This window comes from Thamnophis elegans, chromosome 10 (assembly GCF_009769535.1).
Source record: "Thamnophis elegans isolate rThaEle1 chromosome 10, rThaEle1.pri, whole genome shotgun sequence".
NCBI lineage: Eukaryota > Metazoa > Chordata > Lepidosauria > Squamata > Colubridae > Thamnophis > Thamnophis elegans.
The window spans coordinates 8,778,253-8,805,427 of NC_045550.1; the positions used below are offsets into that span (position 1 = coordinate 8,778,253).

Sequence of the window (27,175 nt, forward strand, 5' to 3'; positions counted from 1 at the left end):
TCCAAAATTTTTTGAAACCCACCACTGGTCCTTAGATATGATTATTCTACACTATCATGCTCATTTATAAAACTCAGCGCCTCTGTGAAAGGTAAGGATGACTACTGCGTTTGTGGTGCAATCAGAACATTGCGTGTGTGAAGTTGTTTTAACGCAAACCAAAGGTTCCTTTTAAAAAACAAGTTTACATATTCTATGCATGCCAGTGCTGTGTGTAATTTAAGGTGGTTCTGACAAGTGTCGTCGGCATCTTCATATCCGGTCACATGGGCGGCAAGCCACTCCCATCCAGTCACATGGGCAGCAAGCCACTCCCACAAAGGAGGCCACACCCACAGAGTAGGTTCGAACAATTTTGAAACCCACCACGGTGTGTGTGTGTGGTGTGTGTGGTGTGTGGTGTGTGTGTGTGTGTGTTGTGTGAGAGATAGAGAGACGAGAAGGAGGGTGGGAGGGAGATAGAGAGAGAGAACGAGAGAGAACGAGAGAGAACGAGAACAAATAATTTTAGGGGATTTTTTATGGCAGTTTTGCTACACTTTAGAAATCTGCCCTCATTACACCAGAACATTCATAAGGAGTACAAATAAACATGTATTACAAACCTGAAGTTTCTGAGCAAATACTGGAGGATTCTTTTCCGCTAAGTCAGGCTCCAGATACTGAAGCTGATCGCATACTGCAGGCGGGTGAGATATCCTACTAAGAAGAGCATCAGCGGAAACATAGGGATCTTCAGGACTGATCTGAAGAGCAAGAAAGATAAAGAAAATGAGACACACATTCATGATTAAAACTACTTATAAGCTCCAGTAAATATATGGCAAATGCCAACCAAATCTGAAGTAAAATATATATTTTTCAATTGGACCATAAAAACGTGAGGAAAAAAAAAAGAAATTGAATACCATGGAATAGTTCACATATACTGTAGGTTTTCTTTAAAAAAAAGATTTGAGACAATTATTTTCTGCTACATACTTTTTTTTTACTAGTGAAACAATTCCATTTCCAAAGAACTTTTGGCAGAACTGATAACACTAGATGTGTAAGAACCACAAATCTCAACTAGGTTTGGAGAAGTCAATCCATAGCACAGTTTCCCAAACTATAGCTAGGAAACTTTTGGGGGAACTAGTGTTGTATTATTTATTTGTTTGTTTGTTGTAGACATGCAGAAAAAAAGAGATGGGACTTGCACAAGTCTATCAAAGCAGGGAGAATAATTTACATATTTTCAAGAAATGGCCCTGTGCCATTTCTCCACTCTTGGGGAAATAATAATCTAGAGCAGAGAAGCATGTCATGAATAAGAGAGTAAAGCAACAATTTCTAATTGCTAATTTATATGTTGAAGATCCAGTTTGGGATTGCTAAGATGTTTGTGTAGAACAACAGAATCTGGGGGGCTGGGGAAGGGTGGAATGGCATTATTGAAAATTGGGAAAAGGGGTAATTAGGTCAAACAGTTTCAGATGATGATCTATAGTAAGCTTGATTTACAGTCAAGCTAGATGCACAATGAAGACATGTTCCAAAACCTTGACAACTTACTATGTTGTCTGAAGCACCTATGGACACAGATTCCAGTTCTTTGTTTCATCAGAGGACTGTACTGATGATTCCTGGTTAGCTACCAGGGATCGTGAAGCTGGGTGCTGTAGTTTTATACTACAAGAAAGCTGGCTTTCTGTTTCTTCCAGACTTGACCTAAGGGAAAGACGATAGTATGTTTCTGAACTGGTTAACAGAATACATTCACTGATTGCGGTTCACCGACAAATGCGCGCCCGACAAAAGCGCGCCGATGAAACCGCAGCAAGAAAACTGCAGCGTCAAAATTGCTCCGACGAATGCGCGCAAAAGCGCGCTGACAACAGCCCACTGACAAAAGTGCGCCTTCAACAAACAACTAATAACAACCTAATAACCCTAACCCTAATCCTAACCCTAACTCTAAACCTAACCCTGAACCTAACCTTACCTTAACTTAAATCACACTTTTGTGGGCATGGTTTTGTCGGCGCGTTGTGGGTGTGTTATGACGTTGCAGTTTTTGGCACGGTTTTGTCGGCGCGCTTTTGTGTGCGCACATTTGTGGGTCACGGCTGATTGCCAAACTTCCTACATGAGATGGAGAATCTATGGCAGTGTGCTGGAAGTGGCACACAGAGCCACCTCTCCAGGCATGCTAGCCGTCACTCTTCGGGTTCCGGCTGGTTTTCACACATGCATGTGCACCAGAAACCAGAAGACAAGCGCACATGTGCATGCTGGAAACTGAAAGTTCAGCTGGCGCGTGCATGTGCAGGAAAGTGCTCTTCCGGTTTCTAGTGTGTGCGCACCAGGGAGCTGCTCTTCCGGTTTCATGATGATGCTAAAAAGGTTCACCAACACTGGCCTACATATTCTTCTGTTACATCTCAGTCAAGTCTCAAGATTATGTTATTATTTCTGTTTAAAATTAGCATTTGTTTAAAATGACTGGCATAACACAGGGTCTTATTCTAGCACGTGAATGGCAGACTTTGAGTTAAGAGAACAATATGGTTCTATTCTACATTGTAACTATGATGGAATATCTTATTTTTAGTTCATTCTACTTCTAAATCTATATCTGCCAGCATTACTTTATAAATGAATACAGCTATTATTAGATGTTTAAAGTTGTGGATATCAAACTCTTTATGAATTATTTTAAGTTGTCATTTTCTCCTCTTGGACATTAATGGAGTAATGACATATTTATTTATATATTATTTATTTATTTTTTATTTTATATATATTAATTTTTATTTTAAACACAAACACATCAACAGAAACAAACACATGACTTAAAAACAACATAGGAACAATAAGTTCCATCGTATATCATACAGCAGTTTCTTTGCAGTTAGTTTTCCCTTCTATACATTTCTATCTTGCATTCATAATCTCCTTATTCGTTATCCATTTTTATATGCATTTCTTTTTTATTTATACTTAGCTACTTGTGATCAAGTATTATTTACCTATATTGTACAGTTATAGGTATACATTCACATAGTTATTCTTTTTCTTTGCCATTCTTACATAATTATTATTCCATTAAAAGGTTATAAGGTATAGTTTGGAATGCTTTGTTTCCATCCTTCACACCTACTATGAAACACTTTATTCTCTTTTTTCTCCCTCCCTCTCCTCTACCTTCCCCTCTCCCCTTCTTCTTCCCTTACTTCTCCCGGAGTAATGACATATTAAATGTTAACTGATTTTATTCTATGCCGTTCCAAAGCATGCTCAATTAAATAATGTACCACACTATCATGCAATATGTGGAACAATATAAAAGCTTCAAGAAAAAAAAACAATTTCTAGTTCTGATTATTCCATATTTTTTACAATTGGTTTAATAAATAATGCAAAAAAAGTACCCAGAACAAGGAGTTGTAGAATCTGATAAACGTGCTGGAGGAGACTTGATTGGACTCTCTTGCTGAGCTTTGAACATAAGGTACAAAGATTGCTTTGTCTGGCCATCATCATCCTTGTGTCAAAGAAATATAAGGTTACGGTTAAGATTTAATAAATTTATATGCCGCCCAATCCTGAAGGACTCTGGGCGGCTTACATAAAAACAATTTAAAAGAATACTAAAAAAATTAAAATAAAGAGATAAGGCAAGTTAAAAAGACACAACATGCACTCAACCTTAGTGGGGCTGGACCTCAATCAAGAGGTCAACAGCCCCAGGCCTGCCGGAACAGCCAGGTCTTAGTAGACTTTCGGAAAGCCGAGAGAGTGGGGAGGGTCCGGATCTCTGGGGGTAGATCATTCCATAGGCCTGGGGCAGCTACAGAGAAGGCCCTCCCCCGAGGAGCCGCCAGACGACATTGTCTAGTCAACGACACCCGAGAAGGCCCATCCTGTGAACAACGTTACTATATATCTTTACCTGGAATGTTCCATAACTATCATATCATATCATAGCATATCATATCATGAAACAAATGACAATGCTAAAAGAAATTCCCAAAATTCAGGTATACCAAAGTAATTACAGAATAAATTGGTAAACTCTTCAGCTGTTCTGCATGCAAATGAAGAGCTCAATTGGAAGCACTGTGACTTTCCTGTATATGTGTGTGTGTGTGTGTGTGTATAAATAAAGAAATACTGTAAGAGGAAACAACAAGAAATCCACAAGTAGAAACTTACAGCTATGGAGGAACCAATTTTTTCCATGTATTCTATTTCATATGTGTTGCCATATTCCAGGTCTGAAATATAAAGTAAAATGTCTTTAGTAAGGAAAGGAAACATGTTTTCTTATAGACAGAATACATTCCCTAGACATTATACATTATACATTAAAATCAGAGTAATAAATTATAACCCAGAATATGCTGAATAAAGATTTTTGGCCAGTTTGAAAGCATAAACTAGGACCAAAGTTGTGATTTTTTTAAAAAAAAAAACCCAAAACAAATAAATACTCAACAAATTTTAAACTATTCATATAGCTAAGTTAATTTTTAAGTGCTATTTGTTTGAATGGAGCATCTACTTATAAACTGCTGAATTGTCAAACTGTAGTACTTAATATGATAATGCAGCTTTTATTCATGAATGGGGTGTATATTTATATGCGAAAAGACTACTGCACTCTTTGATTATTACATGAAGTGTAGGAAAGTACTACCCCTCCAAAAATTTTTTAATAAATCTAATAGTGTTGATGCCTTTTCCACACTAATTTCTTTTTTCTCAACATGGATCTGCTCAAATTATTTAAACAATGTCTTTCCTTGAAAAAAAAGTAGCAACATCTGGGATTGCCAGACGGTATTTCCAGAAACAGTTATGAAAACATCCAGGAGCATTAAGGTAGGTTAAGATAAAGGTTTCCCTCGCACATATGTGCTAGTTATTCCCAACTCTAGGGGGCGGTGGTCATCTCCGTTTCAAAGCTGAAGAGCCAGCACTGTCCGAAGACGTCTCCATGGTCATATGGCCGGCATGACTCAATGCCAAAGGCTCACGAAACGCTGTTACCTTCCCACCAAAGATGGTTCCTATTTTTCTACTTGCATTTTTACATGCTTTGAACTGCTAGGTTGGCAGAAGCTAGGACAGTAACAGGAGCTCACTCCGTTACGTGACGCTAGGGATTTGAACCGCCAAACTGCTGACCTTTCTGATCGACAAGCTCAGCGTCTTAGCCACTGAGCCACCGTGCCCCAGCATTAAGTTCATTTGCTTAGAAAATTGACATTCAGCAGCAAGTGTCAGATCAGTGGTTTATGGTAGGAGAAATCTAGGCAACTTCGGCTGCTACTGAACACTTGAACAGGGTTAGGGTGAGGATTCAGAGGGCAAAAGGAGATGATGCTCTCTTTCTATGAGATCATTCTAGCCAACTGCTTTCTTCCATACAAAAGTACTTGTCTGCCCTACTAACTAACAAGCAAATATCCTCCCCCTCCCCCCAAAAATACCTGGCTAGGGAGATATTGTACACCTGGGGAAAGATTAAACCTTCCAGTTACGTGTCTGCTTTTTGATGGAAATTATACTCCCATTTTTCTAGTTTGAATTATCATGAACCAGCCTGGATGCTTTCTGTACTTCCATCCTTGATCTGAGTGTTTAAACTTTCTTGCTAAAAATAAGTAACTGCAGTTAAAAAGGATTTGATGTTTACAAGATAGGAAAAGAACACATTTTTTAGCAAAGGTAAATATCCTATGAGGCAGCTGACCATGTACATATAAAATGATTTCAACCAGTTTAAATCATGTTTGTAAATATATTTAGCTGAAATCATATGTCTCCATTTTAAATTTCCGTTTTAAAATGAAAAGTGTCGTGGAGGTAAGAAATGTCTTCATTTTTAAAAAGATGTGAAAAGAACAAATTGAAATCATTATTACATTTGTATTATGTAATGTTTTATGGCAGTATTTTAAGAATGGAGAATAAATATAATCTTACTCCTTATTATTTTACCCCAACCATGTATTTAATCACCAGTCGCATAAACCTGTTACAAGAAAATACTTGGGATTGGAATCTAATTAAAGTTTGCTTTTCAAATATGACCAATTCCTTATCTCTTTTGTTGAGGGAGAATATACTATAGATAAGATGACAAATCCTTCTATGTGTGGTTTATACTGTATGTAGGAGGAGTGAAATAGATTAGCATATAGAGCTCTGGATGATTCTGTTTCTACATATTCTGCCATAAAACTATTTGGTTAATTAAAAGAATTCTATAAGCAAATTCTGCCACAATCACAGAAAAATGTGTTAATTGTGGAATTCGTTAGTGTGAAAATGCACTGTTCCTTAATTTGCTTTTAATATGCCAGATGAAATATTTCGGAACTTTTAAATGCAAACATGGTATCGATTAAATATCTTACACCAATTGTTGCTAGTTAAATCCTGACTAATTTAGTAATAAAATAAAATAGCTGCTTTCTATTATTTAAATCAATTTAAAAATAAAAACAAAATCTGCTCTTCCAAACATATGGACATGTTCCTTATAGTAATGAAATAATAAAATTAACAATGAAAATTAATTAAAAACAAGAAAACTCTGGAGTAATTTGCCCACACCAATTTTTATAAAATAAAATTTCTACTGGCAACGTTTATCGGAAAAGACAAGTTTTTACAGCCTGGGGAATTGGGGGGGGCTCGAAATGGATTTCATTCTAAGTTATATATCCACTGTGTAGAAGAAATAATGGTAGAAGCTGGGGGTTGAGTTAATAGGGAGATCGACTTAGAATCCTTACATAGTCGCAATCACACTAATAACCCATCCTTGAATTCTGTGTACTCTTATCTAACTCCAAGCAGGTGCTAACCATTGTTTGAGATCATTCCTGTACAGAAATAATTCAGTTTGATTGGACCTTCATTTGTAGGCCTGGTCTTTCCCACCTGACAACTGAGAGCAGCTGATTGAGGATCATGGGAACTGATGTCCAGAAAACCTGCATAGCTTCAAGGCAGGAAAAGTTGACCATCGGAATATACCAATACCAGTTAAATTTATACCGCTTCATAGGGCTTTCAGCCCTCTCTAAGCGGTTTACAGAGTCAGCATATCGCCCCCATAGTCTGGGTCCTCATTTCACACACCCAGAAGTGGAAGGCTGAGTCAACCTTGAGCCGGTGAGATTTGAACCGCCGAACTGCAGATGACAGTCAGCTGAAGTGGCCTGCAGTACGGCATTCTAACCACTGCGCCACCTCGGCTCTATATGAGCTTGTATTACTTTCTGTTCTCTAAATATACTGAAATTTTTACTGCAAATATAATTGAGTTTTAAAAACTAGAGCTGATAACTGTTTAACCCTCGACAGTCCCAAATATTATACAAGCTAGCAATTCAGAACAAAATTAATATTCAGTTAATATATATATATATTAACTGAAATGATTAATTTCTATTAAATTTCTATTCTATTCTAATTATAGAGGAGCAAGGCAAGAAAGAATTCTAATGAATTAGCAAAGGTATAAATAGGACCTCTGGGATATTTGGGTGTTAGTTTCAATATTTAATTATAACATAGTCACCTTGAGCTAATTGGCATTCTTCCTTATCTCAGTATTCAGCTAACAGGAGAAAGTAATGCAAATTGTCAGAACACTTTAATTACTCTGAAGTCTCCAAATGAAGCCCATAGGAAATTCCAGGGGGAAGATATGATTATGTTTAAAAGCCTCCACAGAGGAAACACGACCATAATTAATAGGCAATCTGAGCCACAGGTAACCCTTAGACAAATTAGTATTTATATTGAGGTTAAATGCCAGCCTACATTGACCTTAAATCCTATGTTACCAATCTAATGATGTACCTTCGACAGCAAATCTTCTTTAAACATTGCAATCTTTACTTATGTTCCATAACTAACACACTTTATTTATTTCATTTTTATTCCAGCCTCTTTTCAGGAAGTTCAAGATAGAATACATATTCCTTTTTTCTTGTTGCAATATTATTCTTATAATAAGCTGCTATGGCAGGTATATCTATAAGGTAAAGGTAAAAACTCCCCTTGCACATATGTGCTAGTTGTTCCTGACTCTAGGGGGCGGTGCTCATCTCCATTTCAAAGCCGAAGACGTCTCCGTGGTCATGTGGCCGACATGACTAAACACCAAAGATGCATGGAACGCTGTTACCTTCCCACCAAAGGTGGCTCCTATTTTTCTATTTGCATTTTTTACGTGCTTTTGAACTGTTAGGTTGGCAAAAACTCAGACAAGTAACAGGAGCTCACTCCATTATTTGAACCACTGAACTGCTGACCTTTCTGATCGACAAGCTCAGTGTCTTAGCCAATAAGCCACTGCATCCCTTTAGGTAATCTATATTAAGGTGATTAGACTGAGGTCACTCTGTGATTCATAGATGAGTAGGTATTGAACCATAAGGTGCTAGCCTCAGATAGAAATTACATTTCTAAAAGGATGGTTCCCTCAAGAAAGGATCCCATTTCCTTTAAATATTAGCTGGTTGTCCTTTAACTAGTACTTTCACAAAAATCCCATCTAAAATCTCTTACTATATTTAATCCTTAATCAGAAACGATCTTTTTCCTCAAGATACTTGGTTCTTGTAGGTTCAACATTAAAATTAATGTTCTATTAGGAAGTTCAATGCTGTTTCATATGATTATTTTAAATGCTCTTCATTGTTTTTTACTACTACCTGGCACTTCTTCTCCTAGGTGTACCCTAAAGCCAAAGAGTTCGCTGGGACTGTAGGAAGTAAGAGCAAAACAGAGCCATTAGACTTAAGGAAACATTTAAACCTACATACGAAATCAAAAATGGCAGAAATGTTGATCTCAGAGAAAATGCAAATATTTGCTATTTGGTCACAAAATGCTTGCAGTCTATGCAGTATTATATCAATTATTACTTATGGCCCCATCTTCTCTGATAGTAAAGAGTACTTTCTTAGTAGTGACCATAACATTGTGGAATAGATTGATAGAGCATACCCAGAACCTTGAGTTTGGCATTCCCCTCAAAATATTGAAGACACTCCTTTTCCACCAGGCACTGAATTATTAATTTGAATTATTTCAATATTTTAATGGTAGGAAGGGAAGTTATTATTTCAAATTTCTTTGATTTTTTTTTACTTATACTAGTTTCTAAAGCCTGCTTAACTCAAAAAAAAACTCGTAGTTGATAAGTTAAAATTGTCAATGCAACACTAAATTAAATTACCCAGAAATATAGTGGATGATGATTTGATAAATAAATCAAATTAGCATCACTGCTAGTTACATCCATAATGCTGCATGAAGATAGCATTTGTTGACAATGAGATGTGGTGAAAGGTAAAGGTTCTGAGTTGATTCATTTATTTAATGATTACCCCCAATAAAAGTATCACAAAGTTAATAAATATTGAGAAGTAGCTCAGTTTATGCATAGCTAAAGTTTCTCTTGATTACATGCCTATTAGGATATATACTGAATGGGATAACCCAAAGATAAAATATTTTCAATCTTCTGAATACCACCTTTTTCCAACCTGAATCTTTATGATGTGGTTGGGACCACATCAGACACAACAGATTAAGAAATAAGCTCTACATATTCAAAATAAATCATGCAGTTCAATTATGAAGGTGAAATATCACATGTTTAACTGCCCTTCCTCTTTAGTAAATAAACAAACTTATCCTTATTCTAGCAAGCTCCTTTTCCTTTCTTTCCTGTTGGAATAGTTTTTTTAAATAGTTTCTGACAAATGACCACTTACTAGGACTTTATCAACAGCAGAGTCATTTAATGTAGCAATAAGATCAAAAGTAGAATTTGAATGTGTGCACTCCATAAGGATGTAATAATGCACAGAAATAATGAGGTTATTATCTCCACTTATGGCAATTAGAATTAACTTTTTTTAATATAATCAAGATAAAGCTAATTTGAAGGGCCATCTCACCTCACTGGGGTTCGGCCGTTCCACTCGTGCTGGAAAGAATGCTGAGGTCCTATCCACCCAATTATTCTATCTGGCAGGGTCCAGAAGAGCCTTCTCTGCTCTCTGGAACATCTTACACCCTGATGTGAGGTTGACCCCAACCCACCTAGAGACATGGCTCTGCCAGTTGGATTGGGGCCCTAGTTGAGGAACAGCACTGTGGAGGTGCTTGATCAAGTAATAATAAATCCCATTTCCCCTCACTCTGCCCCTGTCCTCCCCATGTGTCCTTAGGTTTAATGTCTGATTTTAATTATTATGTTTTAATTATATATGTGGCTGTGACCAGGGAGGCCTTTGCCCAGGTTCGCCTGGTGCACCAGTTGTGACCTTATCTGGACCGGGAGGCACTTGAAATGGTCACTCATGCCCTCGTCACCTCAAGGCTCGACTACTGCAATGCACTCTACATGGGGCTTGCCCTTGAAGAGTGTTTGGAGACTGCAGTTGGTCGAAAATGCAGCCGCGTGAGTGATATCAGGTATACTGGCTCCCTATTAGTCTCCGGACGCGCTACAAAGTGCTGGTGATTACCTTTAAAGCCCTACATGGCACTGGACCTGGATATCTGAGAGACCGCCCTCCTGCTACACACCTCTCAACGTCCGATAAGAACTCACAGGTTAGGTCTCCTCCGGGTGCCATCGGCTGGACAATGCCGACTGGCGACCACTCGGGGGAGAGCCTTTTCTGTAGCTGCTCCGGCTCTGTGGAATGAGTTACCAGCAGAGATCCAGACCCTTCCCACCCTTGCGGCCTGCCAAAAAGCCACCAAAACCTGGCTGTTCCGGCAGGCCTGGGGTTGCTGATTCAAATCAGGTTCAACCCCCAATTAAACCGGATGTATGTTGGGTTTTTAAACTATTTGTTAATGTTTGTATTCTCCCCCTGTATGTTATTTTTATTTCATTCGTATTTGTAAGCCGCCCTGAGTCCCCTGGGATTGGGCGGCATATAAACCCTTTAAATTACGAATTACAAAATTACGAATTACGAATTTTTATGACTGTAAGCAGCCCAGAGTTACCCTATGGAAAGATGGGTGGCCTACAAATTTTACAAAATAAATTTAAAAACAAACAAACAAACACACAAACAATAATGTCATTAAATGGACCAGTAAGTATATCATTATAGCAATGATATCCTTTGTTTCTTCGTCATTCTGGGCCAACATTTCCTTCCTCAAATAAATAAAACAGCGATTCTATCTTCTTTTCCCAGTTTACCTTCTGTAGGGGAGCTGAATTTTGTTTCATTTACAATGATGAGAGATCTGATGGCTGAGGATAATCCTGCTTATCATTATCGAGATCCACTGTCATACAAGTCCATTTCTGATTACCCACAGAAGGATGCCAGTTTTTCCTCATCTGTTGCATGTACCACAGTGGATACAACAGAGGGCGTTTTCAGTAGAAGGCAGTACCATAGATTCCTAGGAAGAAAATAAAGGTTAAAAAATTATTGTGCTACAAGAAAGAAGCAATTGTCTTCTTTCATGGATCCAGCTCTCTTTGCTTTCTTCTTAAGAGTTTGACTAAATCTAAACGGTTGTAGGTGCAGGAGAAGAATCCCTTTACAAATCCTCCACCTGGGCTCTGGAACTCTTTTTCACGCTATGCAAGTTATTTTAATTTATAATCACGTTCTTGGGATCTTCATTTTAAAATTGTAGAAAGATGACATTTGATCTATTTCAGAGATCTGAAAATCAGTGCCTTAAGTAGTATAGGTCTATTAATTGATTAAATCATGATTTTTTAAACGTTTATTAGTCCTAGTTTTCTAATGATTAGGTTACATAGATTTTATTGCAAAATTAAAAACACATTTGGTTTATAAGAACCCCAGACTGAGACTGAGCCTTGGAGTTCAGCCAAGATAAATATTAATATTACCATAGCATCAAACATTATCACCTTTTGTGGTAGTATAGATTGCATCACATACAGCTAAAATTCATTGTGTGCTCAACAAAAAAAGAAATAAGATCAGTTTCAAACTTCAACGACAATTTCAACATTTCTAAAAAAAAAAAAGGGTGGGGTTGAAATCCTCCTAACATTAGAGCCGAGGTGGCACAGTGGTTAGGGTGCAGTACTGCAGGCCACTTCAGCTGACTGTTATCTGCAGTTCAGCGGTTCTAATCTCACCGGCTCAAGGTTGACTCAGCCTTCCATCCTTCCAAGGTGGGTGAAATGAGGACCCAGGCTGTGGGGGTGATATGCTGACTCTGTAAACCGCTTAGAGAGGGCTGAAAGCCCTATGAAGCGGTATATAAGTCTAACTGCTATTGCAATTGCTATTGCTATTAGTTGAATGTGATCTAACATTTATTTGATGCTTGCCCATTTGATGCCTCCTTTTTCTGTCATGATTATTTTTCCTTTGTTGTGCTGGCTCTATAATTAACTGTGGGAAGATGATTTCCGATCTAGTCATCTGAGCTGCCTTTCTTTGTAGGATTTGAGGAAAGTGGATAATTAATTGCTACCTTTAAAAAAGAAATACTTTAAAAAAAAAACTTGTTGAAGCTCCTTACCTGTGAAGGTGCATCAGACAGTGGAGATCTTTTTGGTGACTTTTCACCCTAAAAGTGTCACTGGGGAAAAAAAAGGAAACTCTTGAGTATGCCAACAAATAAAATGACATAACAAGAAACAGCTAATGAATATATTATGATGAAGATTTCCTGTTTCAGAAACTTAGCATGTAAACATCAAAGAAGAGCATGCTATGTCCTTTGCTTATCATGCACTCTTAGACTCAAACTTGGCCAAATTAAAAATCAAGCATAAGATAATTACAAGAATTCAATTTAAGCTGAGTTTTATATTAAGGTAAAAAGTCAATCCAGACAATGAGACATAAATGTGGGTACTGTTGAAAATAACAAAACGGTTACAATGCTACTGCAGGATGGCCAACATAACATAATTCAGTAAATAAGAATCTTGATCAGGATAAGTTCTTGCCCTGAGATCTATCAGGATATCACTGCTCCTCAAATACAACACCAACATAGCTACTGATATGTAAGTGTTGTGAAAATGTTTCAATTTTATCTACCAAACTATTATCTCAGGTATCCTACTTCAACTGCCAAACAAATGACAAATGAATAAATGAATGCAAAATACCGATGAACAAGGCCACACAATTTGAGCAAGGCAGATATGGGACAAGGCTTCACGTCTTGATCTTATCTTCTAATTCTCGCTAGCTGCAAGTTTGCAGTTAACAATATACCGGAGAATTGATTAAATCTTATAATAAGTATTATCAGTTGCTGGTATTAAGGAGCCGAGGTGGCGCAGTGGTTAGGGTGCAGTACTGCAGGCCACTTCAACTGTTATCTGCAGTTTGGCGGTTCTAATCTCACCGGCTCAAGGTTGACTCAGCCTTCCATCCTTCCGAGGTGGCTGACTCTGTAAACCGCTTAGAGAGGGCTGAAAGCCCTATGAAGCGGTATATAAGTCTAACTGGTATTGCTATTGCTATTGCTCTCATTTGAGCATTGAAAAGATTCACTGTATTCACTTATCAGCCAGACAAAAATAGGTTAAGAAGGAAAATTCCTGGATAAAACACTCTTGAGGCGTTTAAATGTCTATGGATTATGAAGCAGTATATAAGTCTATACAAGGATATAGATAGCAATAGCTATTGCTATTGCTATCTATATCCTTGTTGTTTTCTTTAGGTCATATCATTAATATTTATACTCCAAAAGCATTAAACTATTTGAATAGGATATAAAAATGAAGTATAGGCATCAATATGCCAATAGATAATTAATTGGTTTCTTGCTTTCTCATTTCCCTAACTCATTTTTAAAAAAAAATAAATATGATTTAATTTAATTTAATTTAATTTAATTTATTGAATTTCTATGCCGCCCAATTCCAAAGGACTCCGGGCGGCTTACAGAAATGAAAAAAAGATTAAAAAGAATTTTTAAAAAAGAGAATGGGACACAACAAAGTTAAAAGAGGAACACAACAAACACCCAATCAGGAGGGGGCTGGATCTCACTCAAGGGGTCAACAGCCCCAGGCCTGCCGGAAAAGCCAGGTTTTAATGGCTTGCGAAAGGTCATGAGAGTGGACAGGGCCCGGATCTCTGGGGGCAGCTCATTCCATAGGGCCGGAGCGGCAACAGAGAAGGCCCTACTCCTAGGCGTCGCCAGCCGGCATTGTCCCGCTGAAGGCACCCGGAGAAGGCCCATCCTATGCGATCTTATTGGTCTAAGGGAGGTATGTGGCAGAAGACGGTCTCGCAGGTACAATGATGGCATTGATGATAGTAGTGATCTTAATATTAATATATAGAGTAAACTGCCGCATTGAAAAAAAATACCCAGGCCTTTAAAACTGTGTTTCCAAGAATGACTGCAGATTATTGATTGATTGATTGATTGATTGATTGATTGATTCAGTTTGTATGCTACCCTATTCCCGAGAGACTCAGGGCGGCTAACAATCAAAGAGGGAAGGGGGATACAAAATAGAAAATAAAAAGACAAACACATAGTAAAAAGAACAACAGTCATACCCTTAAGTGGGGCTAAGAGATTCAGAAGCCCCAGGCCTGCCGGAACAGCCAGGTCTTAATGGCTTTGCGGAAAGCCGGAAGGGTGGTGAGGGTCCGGATCTCAACGGGAAGATCGTTCCAAAGGGCCGAGCAGCCACAGAGAAGGCCCTCCCCCGGGGAGTTGCCAGCTGACACTGGCCGGCAGATGGAATTCGGAGGAGGCCTAGTCTGTGCGATCTAATTGGTCTATGAGAGGTAATTGGCAGGAGGCGGTCTCTCAAGTACCCAGGTCCGATACCATGTAGGGCTTTAAAAAGTAATGACTAGCACCTTGAAGCGTCATTAGATTGTTTTAGAAAATAAAAATGATGGGTTGCCACAATTGTGTTCTTTTGCTTGGCAAATAAGATCAAGAATTCAAAGAAAGAACAAAAATCAGTTGCAAGGTAGCAAGAAAATATGCTGAGCATGGCACAGCAAGAGTTCATTTGGGAAATTGCCAAAATGGGCATTTGTGAACAGACAACTTTTTCATGGCATCCATTATCTAACTGTCCCATCATAATATTCCCAAATGACTACCATCCCTCACTGCTTGGGGACTTCCAAGGTAGATTCAAATATCAGGTGGAAAAGAACTATAGAGTGAGATCTTAAAGAAATAAATGCTTTATATCAGAAACAGAGTGAGTGAAATAAACAGCTAAAGTTATTGGTATTATGTTTTGGTGGGAAGCAATTGCGTGAGAATAAGATTTTCAAATGTTATAGCTACGTCTCAACTAATTTCTGAGATGGCAAAAAAACAACCAAGGAGCCAAAGCCAAAAATGAGTTGATTTATGTAAAATATATCAGTACAGGTAGTCCTTGAGTTACAACCAAAACGGAGCCCTCTATCATGTTCATAACTCATAACAATCATAAACAAATCAGTCACATGGCCCACCCATTTTACCACCCTTTTTTGCAATGATCGCTCAGCAACTCACTATGGTTGTTAAATGAATCTAAAGTGGTTAAGTAAACCTTGGTTGTTAAGTGACAACCAATAGTTCACGAAGGGCGCAGTATTGCTGAAAACAAATGCCCAAACCATTGTAAAATGCAGACATGTAACCACAGGATGTTGCTAATGGCCATAGAGTTTATGTGCAGACACAAGACTGCAAAGGAGGATGGACCATCAGAATTTCAAATCCAGGTAATCTGATTTTGTAACTTCATCAGCATGTAAGTATACCCAGGTAGGTTTGTCTGGGTCACTGGATAGGTACCCCCAGATAGGTTTGTCTGGCAAGTATTTTTAAGTTAAGGACTACCTGTATCTAACCAGTTGCTAACACATTGAGAAACATGCGGGCTAGCCGTATCTTATTTAGAAAATAAACTACAATATCGCTATGTTGCGTATTATCAATGGAAAAGAGTTGTTTGATAGCTTATTAGTAATCTTGACTACCACTAAGTGTTGTATCTTTTTATTCTTGATTAATGTATTTTATTCTCCTTATGTACACTGAGACCATATGCACCAAAGACAAATTCCTTGTGTGTCCAATCAACACTTGGCCAATAAAGAATTCTATTCTATTCTATTCTATTCTATTCTATTCTATTTATTCTATTCTATTATGAAATGTTGCCAAACCCATGCTAAACGGAATAATGAAAAAAGAATTGGTGCTGTTATGGCTTCATGCTTCATCTCCTGGAAACTAGACTTTCTTTCTTTCTTTCTTTCTTTCTTTCTTTCTTTCTTTCTTTCTTTCTTCTTTCTTTCTTTCTTTCTTTCTTTATTTATTTATTTATTATTTATTTATTTATTTATTTATTTATTTATTTATTTATTTATTTATTTATTTATTTATTTATTTGTCTTGTATGCCGCCCACTCCCGGAGGACTCCGGGCGGCTCACAAAAAAACAAGGGAAAGGGGGAAACTAGACAAAGACAACATATTAAAAACAAAGCCAACATTCACAATTTCCGTGGAGGTAGATTTTTCTTTATGATACATGCATGTCACTCAAGCAGGCAGGGGCAATGACATGGAAAGTGAGAGCAGAAATTGCCAGAAGGCTTAATTGCAAAGGTATATCTGCCAAGTACATTGGCATTCCAAATAACATATACTTCAGCTGTGCAAACAGATAGACACACAGATAGACTGATGATAGATTGATCAAGAAGAAATAGTTTTGCTCAACTTTATGTAATGATCACCCTTTCCCCACCCACCCCGAAAATAGTGTTGATGAAAGTCAAAATAATCTTACTGCATATAGGCATCATGACCTACATTACTGGATATTACTGCAAACAAACTTGTAAAAAATAAACAACTAAACAAGACTGAAACAAGGCAAAACAATGCATAAACATTTAGACAGAAAAACGAAGAAACCATGAAGCATTTCTGCTGATAACAGGTATGTTTAGGATTAAAAGTTACTTACAACAGAGAACATAAGACATCACATCTTCAACCATCCTAAGACAAATAAGACAAAAGAGAGAGAGAGACAAGACAGAAGGAACTCACAGACACAAAGGAGAAATTCCATTTATTATGTTGCGTGGGGGATGGGGGAATCACACCCGATGTTTCTGCTGTTTTTAAAAACATGTCTCTAAATATTGGACACAATTTTTTTTACTGCTTTACCACAATGGTTTGTGTAGCCACCCATTTCACAATTGAGAGTGGGGGGAAAATAGGATTAAAAAGCCAACACACAAAAATAGAAGATGCTTAAAAATAATAACACAATGGTGCCAAGAACAATCTAACATGAAACGCATAAACACATTGATATGATACTGAACTGCCCATCCCATGCTTCAAGGATGTACAAAATTGTAGTAGGCACTAGGCAGAATAAATCTCAGGAAGGAGTGTGTTCACGAGACAAGAACAACACATGGAGTTACTGTTGAGTACAGGTAGTCCTCAACTTACAACAATTTTGACCAAAATTGTTGACCAAAGTTACAATGGCACTGAAACAAGTGAGTTATGCCTGTTTTCACGCATACGACCGTTGCAGTGTCCCGGGGGTCATGTGATCACCTTTTGCGACCTTTGGACAAGCAAAGTCAATGGAGAACCCAGATTCACTTAATGACTGTGTCACTAATTTAACCACTATACTGAATCGCTCAACAACGGTGGCAGGAAAGGTCATAAAATGGGGCAAAATTCACTTCAGAAACGTATTGCTTACTAACAAAAATTTTGGACTCTATTGTGGTCAAGGACTACCTATAGTTTCCTTATTGTACAGTATTTGCCTATAGCAGAGGTGGGTTCCTACCAGTTCGCACCTATTCGGTAGAACCGGTTTGTCAAACCTACCGAACCGGTTAGAAGAGGTTCCACCAGTGGACCCGGAAAGCAGGCCACACCTACAGAAGAGGTTCCAAAATGTTTTGAAACCCACCACTGGTCCTTGGATATGATTATTCTACACTATCATGCTCATATTTATAAAACTCAGTGCTTCTGTGAAAGTTAAGGATGACTACTGCGTTTGTGGTGCAATCAGAACATTGCGTGTGTTGAAGTTGTTTTAACGCAAACCAAAGATGCCTTTTAAAAAACAAGTTTACCTCATATTCGTATGCATGTCAGTGCTGTGTGTGAGGTAATTTAAGGTGGTTCTGACAAGTGTCGTCGGCATCTTCATATCCGGTCACATGGGCGGCAAGCCACTCCCATCCGGTCACATGGGCGGCAAGCCACTCCCACAAAGGATGCCACACCCACAGAGTAGGTTCGAACAATTTTTGAAACCCACCACTGCCCTATAGGCAAAAATCTTGACAGACTAAAGTAACTACCAGCGTAACTACTAGTTATACTCTATGAATTGCTGCGTAGACTGATCCACCTTCTCTTTTTTCTTGCATATCCAAAAACTCCAAGCGCTGCCTTCTCTTTGTTCTCTGAGAAAGAGCCCCCCCCTTCTCCATTCCATCACAGACACACTTCCTGGATCCTATCAGCTGGCACTTTTTATCAGATAGGAGCCAAAACCTGCACACCCTAATGGATCTACAGGGATGGATAGGAGGGTACTGCAAAATAACCTTGCCTCATGCCATGAAGGATTTTATAGGTGGTAACCAACATGTTGAATTTCATCCAGGAGCTATGGGAACCAGTGCAGTTTTGGTATAGTAGGGGTATACCAAGGTGTTGGTACTCACCAAGGTACATAATTGCCCATGCTACCATATTCGGGATCAGTTTCAGCTTCTGGAGGTGGCGCAGTGGTTAAATGCAGCACTGCAGGCTACTTCAGCTGACTGAAGTTCTGCAGTTCGGCTGTTCAAATCTCACCGGCTCAGGATTGACTCAGCCTTCCATCCTTCCGAGGTGGGTAAAATGAGGACCTGGATTGTTGTTGGGGGCAATAGGCTGACTCTATAAACCGCTTAGAGAGGGCTGAAAGCCCTATGAAGCGGTATATAAGTCTATATATATAGCTATTATGGGTGGCCACATGTAAAACACATTGGTGTAATCCATTTGGGAGATGGCCTCCCAACACATTGGTGTAATCCATTTGGGAGACAGCAAGCAATGCTTCATTCCAGGAAAGAGTATAATAGGGGCATATGGTGAAATGAGGTATGGGGTCTCCTAGCCGCAGCTACCACCTACTGTTTGAACATGAGTCCAGAAGGCGTCACAGATCCGGGGGGGAGGGAGTCTTCAACCTAAAACCACTCAGCTTTGCTAAGATTGAGTTCAAGCCTGTTCTTTCTCCATAGTCTAATGTATAACCTTATCCCAAGGTTTGATGTAGAAGTTAAGCAGGAGTGGGGGAGAGGACTGAGACAATCCTTATGGAACGGAAATTGGACCATGTCTCCCCCTGTCCACACTGACTGGAACAGGAGAAAGAAGAGCCAAGGTGGCGCAGTGGTTAGGGTGCAGTACTGCAGGCTACTTCAGCTGACTGTTATCTGCAGTTCAGCAGTTCTAATCTCACCGGCTCAAGGTTGACTCAGCCTCCCATCCTTCCGAGGTGGGTGAAATGAGGACCCAGACTATGGGGGCGATATGCTGACTCTGTAAACCGCTTAGAGAGGGCTGAAAGCCCTATGAAGCGGTATATACGTCTTATTGCTATTGTTAGAAGAGCCATTGTAGCATCATATCCCGCTTCCCTAACCCCTAAACTAGTCCAGAATAATACCACAATCAATGCAACTGAAAAGCTGCTGACAGGCTAAGATGGATGCTCTAACCCCATTTTTTTCGTGCCAGAGAGATCATGATGCTTGGGGAATTCCAGGAGTCAAAGTCTATGCATCTTAACGTTGCTAAGTTTGAAAATAAGGTATCCATGAGGCTGTATCCATGAGGCTGCATCCTTGATGTAGCTAAACAGGAATCAGTCTATATTGTCTTGCAGTGGTAATGGAAAATGGTGAAATATATATTAATGAAATATTATATAAAAAAAGAGGAGAATCTTCCCTTGCTTTAGGAAGCATGCCTCATATTTTTAACTTACAGTAAATTTTTATTCTCCATTTCAACAAAATCAATCAACATACCCCCAAAATAAAAGGAGTCATAAATATTGACAACTGAACTTTTTCTACTCAATTAAATTCCCAGTTAATTCTATATGGGATTTAAATTACCTAAATGTCATTTCATATTTATAGATGAATAAATGTTAAATAGTTAAGACTGCATACTTTCGAGTTTTTCTTGCATAATCTAGTGACCAAATTCCACCACGTTTCCACCCAAAGGATTCAACTGGACATTCAAAAAGAATAGGTGTGAGCAGTTTTGCTTCCTGTTTATGAATCACTCCAAGTAAGAGTATTGTTCTGATTTTATATTTTCACTTTTTATGAACATAAACAGGTTTCTAAATGCTTCAGTGCTGAATTTCATTTGATGCCTCAGTGATGTTATTCAGGGATTTATAATCACATTTTATTCTTTCAGTTATAACCTAGAGCAGTGGTTCTCAACCTGGGGGTCGGGACCCTTTGGGGGTCGAACGGCCCTTTCACAGGAGTCACCTAAGACCATCGGAAAACACACATTTTCGATGGTTTTAGGAATCGAAACACCAATTTTATGGTTGGTGGTCACTACAATATGAGAACTGTATTAAAGGGTCGCGGCATTGGGAAGGTTGAGAACCACTGACCTAGAGAATAAAAATTAATTGCTTATTATTTCATGTCTAATTTGTTGCATGAATTTAAGTACATTCATGTGCAGCTAACGGTAAACAGAATATTGCAGAATCATTCCAAAATACTACTATATGCGGAAATTAATAAGGAAATAAAAATAACACTAGTTATGCCCAATTTGATAATCCTGTTTTATTGTTCCACTGTTAACCCATAATTTGAAGGTTGAAAGTTCCAGATATCCAATTTAACTGGTAATTTGTTTAAAAAAATTTTTGGTTTTTAACTGGAAGTAGAACTAATATTTTATGAAATGTAGCAATAGTAACAACACTTAAACTTATATACCGCTTCTCAGTGCTTTACAGCCCTTTCTAAGCGGTTTACAGAGTCAACATATTGCCCCCAACAATCTGTATCCTCATTTTACCAACCTCGGAAGGATGGAAGGCTGACTCAACTTTGAGGCATTCAGAATCCAACTCCGGGAGTGAGCAGTAAATTAGCCTGCAGTACTGCATTCTAACCATTGTGCTACCATACTTTTGAACTTAATTGACAATGGTGTACAAGTGTATGTTTATATCATTTACTTCAGAGATGATATTTCAGCTCTGAATGTGTGCTAAGTTACAATCGACCTACTGCTGGTGGTTAGTATCTAATAATGTTATTTTACATTAATCCAAATCTATCCAAGTAAAGATTTACATTGAATAATTTTTAGAAAAAAAATCTAAGCTCTGCACAGAAAAACTGTAACAGTATTTTCAAGTTGAAAACTATACGAATTAGTGTTTTGAAAAGTGATTCTTAAGGAAATCAGAATGTCATTTTACAAATATCACAGGATATAATTAGAAGTGTGTACATTCACACATTCAAATCAGTGTTGACTCAACTGCCTGGGCAAGTCCTTCAGCTTTTTTGACAAGATTTCATAAATGTTCTGTTCAGGGGTGGGTTTCAACCGGTTCACGGCGGTCCCCGCGAACCGGTTGGTCGGCGAACCCGGAAGTAAGTAACTTCCGGGAACGGCGAAGGGCCCACCTGCCCGCCCACGCTCCTTACCGGTCTTTGAAGGCTTCTGTGCTTCCACGCAGGCACATGGCACATACAGTGCCTGCGCGATTCTCCGCGAGCAGCTGGATGGCACATACAGTGCCTGCGTGAGTCTCCGCGAGCAGCTGGATGGCACATACAGTGCCTGCGTGAGTCTCCGCGAGCAGCTGGAGCATCGCGCAGGCGCTAAGATGCATGCGTGAACTGCACGTGTGCACGAGGATGCCGCCGGCCCCGTTCCAACCGAACCAGTTGGAACGGGATTAGCAACCCACCACTGGTTCTGTTGGTCATTTCATAAACATTGTCAGCTTCCTAGGCCTGATAGCAACTGGCCCAGCTGGCTTTGTGCCTAAAACAGAACTAGAACTCATGGTTTCCTGGTTTCTAGCAGAGGTGGTATTCAGACAGTTCTGACAAGTTCTGGAGAACCGGTAGTAGAAATTTTGAGTAGTTCGGATAACCAGCAAATAGGCTGGCCCTGCTCCCGCTGCCTCCAAGCTGATCTTCTTTTGTTGCCCTGAACAGAAGGCCAGCTAGAAAGCAGGTTAGTGGGGTGGGGAGGGAATGGGGATTTTGCAGTATCCTTCCCCTGCCACGCCCACAAAGCCACCCCATGCTCACTAAGCCACCCCACAGAACCGGTAGTAAAAAAAATGGAATCCCACCACTGGTTTCTAGCCTGGTCCTTTAAATACTACATCAAACTGGCTTTCTGTCCGAGATGACTTACACCAAATTAATCAACAACAACAACAACAAAGTACCACTCCATCTTACCCCCAATCTATGGGCATAAATAACAAGTTCAATACAGGTAGTCCTCAACATACAACAGTTTGTTTAGTGACTGTTTGAAGTTACAATGGCACTGAAAAAAAGTGACATGGCAATTTTTCACATTTGCAACCGTTACAGCAGTGTTTTTCAACCTTTTTTGTGCAAAGGCACACTTTTTTCATGAAAAAAATCACGAGGCACACCACCATTAGAAAATGTTAAAAAAATTTAACTCTGTTCCTATATTGACTATATATAAAGTAATTTTCCCACGGCACACCTTACACTATGTCACGGCACACTAGTGTGCCGCGGCACAGTGGTTGAAAAACACTGCGTTACAGCATCCCCCATGGTAACATGATCAAAATTGAGAAACTTCGCAACTGATTCATATTTATGATGACTGCAATGTCACATATGTGATCCCCTTTTGTGACATTCTGACAAGCAAAGATAACAGGGAGCCAGATTCACTTCACAACGGTGGCAAGGAAGTCCCTAAAATAGGGCAAAACCACCTTAACTTCTCATTTAACAACATACATTTTGGGCTCAATTGTGGTCATAAGTCAAGGACTACCCATGTAGATTGGCCTTAAAAGAAAAAGGAATCTTTTATGGCGAAGTTGAGCAATATATTTTTCAAGAATCCACATTAATTGGAAATTATTAGTTTTATCTACTGGAAGAATATATATATATTTTCATTCTGGATACAGAAAAGGACTTGGAAGATAGCTGCGAATAGTTTCCCTTCAACTGTTCCCTTCAACTACAATATTGATATTGTATATATATATGTAAAAATATTTATTTTATATATTTTTTTAAACAAATTTATTTATTTGCCCAACTCTCTCCCTCATACAAACAAAGAAACTAAACTCAAGTAGCATTTGTGGCTTGTTCACAAACCAGCCAGTATAATGGACTAAAATACACTGAAGTCTATCTTTTAAGCATCTGGACAGCTTCTGTCATTTTGAACTCTGTATAAACTATAACCTCATGGTAAACACTCTGCAGAGTAGTCTCTTAATCCCGACGAGATGTTTGTTATTCTTTGACTGAATTAAAATGATCACTTGTATTATAAAATATATTTACATTTTCTATTAAAAAAACAACCTTGAAGACTTTTCCGTGTCATGATTGAATGCTGTTAAGAACCCCTACATTTTTCCAAAATACATTCCTTTTAACATGAGGGTCATATTGCTTCTCAATCTCCGAAACAGAAAAAACTTTTGCCAAATGTTTTAAATCTCACGTCCTAGGGATCAGCCAGATTCTTAAACTCTGAAGCAAAAATGAATGGTTTTTGCTGAATCATACATTCAGCAAAATTAAAGCTTACTTTCTAAATGTTGAGGATTAAAAAAAGGTTTGAAGTCCTAGTACACCTCACAGCCAAAAGGAAAATAATTTAATTCCAGCTGCGGTAATATGATTATTCTGGCATTACAATTCAGTTAGGTAGGATGTACTACAGCAAACCTATACAACAAACATAGCGCCAACACAGAAATTTAAGGGAGCTTGTCAATAAACATGTTTAGAGTACTGCACACACAGCTTGTCTACATGCTGACTTACGTCTTGAGTGGCGTCTTCTTCTTTTTTGCAGGTTTATTTAGGCCATCTCCTTCTGATCCGTTAATTTCATTGACGTTGGCTGAGATCTCAAAGGATGCTGGAGGTTGTGTGGGAGAACTGGCAACTTTTGGGGACGACTTGAATGGATCGAGAGAGTCTTCAGAGATTTCTTGATCAAAGCTGTACGTTGTGGTGGTTTGCTGAGGAAGTTTTGGAGAGTCTTGCATTTTACAAGTGGAAGAGAAAGGGTTGAAGTTGGGGTCGTCCCATTTGTCAATATCAAAAGTATATGAGCCCTTGGAAACAGGAATCTCACTGGGTTCAGAAGGAGTCTTGGTTGGGCTTGTGGGAGTATTGTCAAGTTTCTCTCCAGTCTTTTTAGTCTTTGGCCTTCGGAGGGGCATTTTGGCCCCCGACTTTTTGCCCACTTTTTGGGGCAGAAGAGGACTCTCTGTCTGTTCCTCACCACTGCCTTTTTCCTCAGAGTAATCAAATTCCAACCTGACCACTAAGCTTTTCACTGGAGGATCTTCTTGTCCCCCGGTGTCTGATGGTGTCACCTCCACAGCTTCTGGTGTTGTGGTAAGAGATACAGTTTCCTTGTTGGCAAGTGGAGAGTTCTCTCCTTGGCTATCTCCTGATACAGGAATTTCTTCTGAGTTGTTTGGATCAAATGGACTCAATGTCTCCAGTACAGGAGTCTCCTCGTCTTTGTTGACAGTACTTTGGTGCTGTTGGTTGGCGCACTCAGGTTCAGTGGGCTCCAAAGTTTCTTCAGAAACTTTTTCGTCACTTGAGACAGCAGAATCTTGCTTGAGGTCTGATATTCCTGGTTCTTTTACTGGAGAAACATCCAAGGGTTTTTTTGCTAATTGTTTTTTCTTTAAGGAAGCTGGCCTAGGCTTTTTTGTGCGCTTAAGAGTACTAGAAGCACTGCTTGAACCAGCACCAAAAGTATCTGTTGCAGAACCTGCTGTCTCGTTAGTCCCAGGAAAAGAGGCTCCATCAAATTCTCCAGCTTGCAAACTAAGGGAACGAGATAATGTAGATCTAGAAACTGGAACAGAATCTGTGGATTTTCTTCTAACGTGGGACTTGGAATCCCAACTTGGTGTGTCCAGGGAGCTTGGATCCAGACCTTGTGAGGAATCTACAACTTCAATGCTATCGAAGTCTAGGTTGTAAGCCCCGCTGCTAGCAATTGGCTTGTCTTCATCAAAAACTGTAGAAAATGAGTGGGATGGAGGGAGCAGTGGAGTTTCTTCAACTGGTTCACAATGAGGAACATCAGCTACTGTTATTGTTTCATCAGAAAAACCTATAAAAAGCAGAGGGAAAAAGTTATCAGTATTTAGGAATGTTGAAACTGAAATATCTAGAGAAAGAGCCGAGGTGGCGCAGTGGGTAGAGTGCAGTACTGCAGGCTACTTCAGCTGACTGCTAGTTGCAGTTCGGTGGTTCAAATCTCACTGGCTCAAGGTTGACTCAGCCTTCCATCCTTCTGAGGTGGGTAAAATGAGTACCCAGATTGTTGGGGGCGATATGCTGATTCTGTAAAACCGCTTAGAGAGGGCTGAAAACCCTATGAAGCGGTATATAAGTCTAACTGCTATTGCTAAAAGAAAGCAGGCTATATGCATCCCATAATTCAGGATACTTTTCTTTTCAAATGATCAGTTCCTTTAACCCTAACTATTTCTTTTTTCTCACCCTTCTCTCTCTCCCGCCACCCAATCTTTCTCAAGATAAGCATTCAAATCAGGAAACACAAGAGATAAACAAAAAATAAGAAGCAAGAAGTGCATCATTTTTTCGTTTACCAAAAGCAATTGTGGATTTTATTTTGAATTTATTTACTTTAAAAATAGAACACGGGTAAATTATATTTTATCATACGAAGTCTTTTATTACAATTGTAGATCAGAAAAAAATATTTTGGAATTGTGCAAGTCAACAGAATGCTTATCAAGAAATCACTATAGTGAAAATCAATATTGAGAGCAAATCGAATTCCTTTAACTTTTGAAGACTAAATAGGAAACATGTTGTAAACAAGAAAGAAGCTGCATGTATTTGTCCTTATCTGAACTTCAAACTACTCTAAGATTTGTTACATGAGGCAGGATAGGCCAGTTCAGAACTTAAGAAAGGAACAAGCAAACATTTTCAACTGATGACACATATTCATCAGTACTATCAGACACATATTCTGTAGTATTGTCTTTCATCCTATTAAGTCCTAATACTCTGTCAGCAGATTTTGGCTGATAATGCAGAGACAAGCTTTCAGAGAGTGACTGAGATTTATCTGATACTGTCTTGCAAGATGGTGAAAGCTGTGTTGTAGCAGTACAATGCAAAGCCTTCTCCTTTTATATGTTGTGATATCAGATGCATAAAAAGGATGGTGTTTGTAGTTACTTTTTTTTAACCTTCCAAGGTAGCTACTGGGTTAAAATAATTTAAAACTTGTAGAAACTGGCAGGCATGGTCCATCTCGAAAATTATAAACATGTTTACTACCTTAGTGCAGTAACTACAATTTTATGATGCCATCCCTTAAAATAAATCTGACCATTCTAAATTCTAAGATACTAAATAGGATTATTGAGTGCAAATGGTGATTTCATTTAATATGACTTCCCTACCAGAATACCAAATTGATTAATTTAAATTTAAATTACTAGACCACACTGCCCTTCCTTCAGCTAAACAATTACATTCTTATTATATTTCCAATTGATAAGGCACTAATGGTAAAGAATCAAAGTGGCAATAATTTACAGCATTATTACTGGCTGTCAATGTTGATGTATTCAGTAGATGAATTGTCATTTCCCCCTAGCAATTATTGTAGTAGTCATGTGATTTCATAAAGTGTCTCTTAAGAACAAAGCATATTCACAGTCTGTTTAATGATTCCAGTAGACAATTATTTGAGCTATTGCTATTAAGCCTACTTTATTTTGATGGAAAATTATTGCAAAATTCAATGATTTAATCATAGGAGT

The 27,175-nt window shown here is 38.7% G+C and overlaps 1 protein-coding gene across 1 annotated transcript in view; it reads right to left on the reverse strand.

Annotated features, from left to right (window-relative positions):
- Positions 1-657: 657 nt before the first annotated feature.
- LOC116514106 (transforming acidic coiled-coil-containing protein 2-like) overlaps positions 658-27,175 on the reverse strand; it is a 121,885-nt gene continuing 95,367 nt past the window's right edge. Inside the window, 9 exon segments of the mRNA XM_032225559.1 lie at positions 658-746; positions 1,555-1,710; positions 3,414-3,526; positions 4,198-4,259; positions 11,243-11,278; positions 11,281-11,362; positions 11,364-11,451; positions 12,559-12,618; positions 24,165-25,482. Coding sequence (XP_032081450.1) covers positions 1,572-1,710; positions 3,414-3,526; positions 4,198-4,259; positions 11,243-11,278; positions 11,281-11,362; positions 11,364-11,451; positions 12,559-12,618; positions 24,165-25,482 — 1,898 coding nt within the window. The 3' untranslated portion in view covers positions 658-746; positions 1,555-1,571.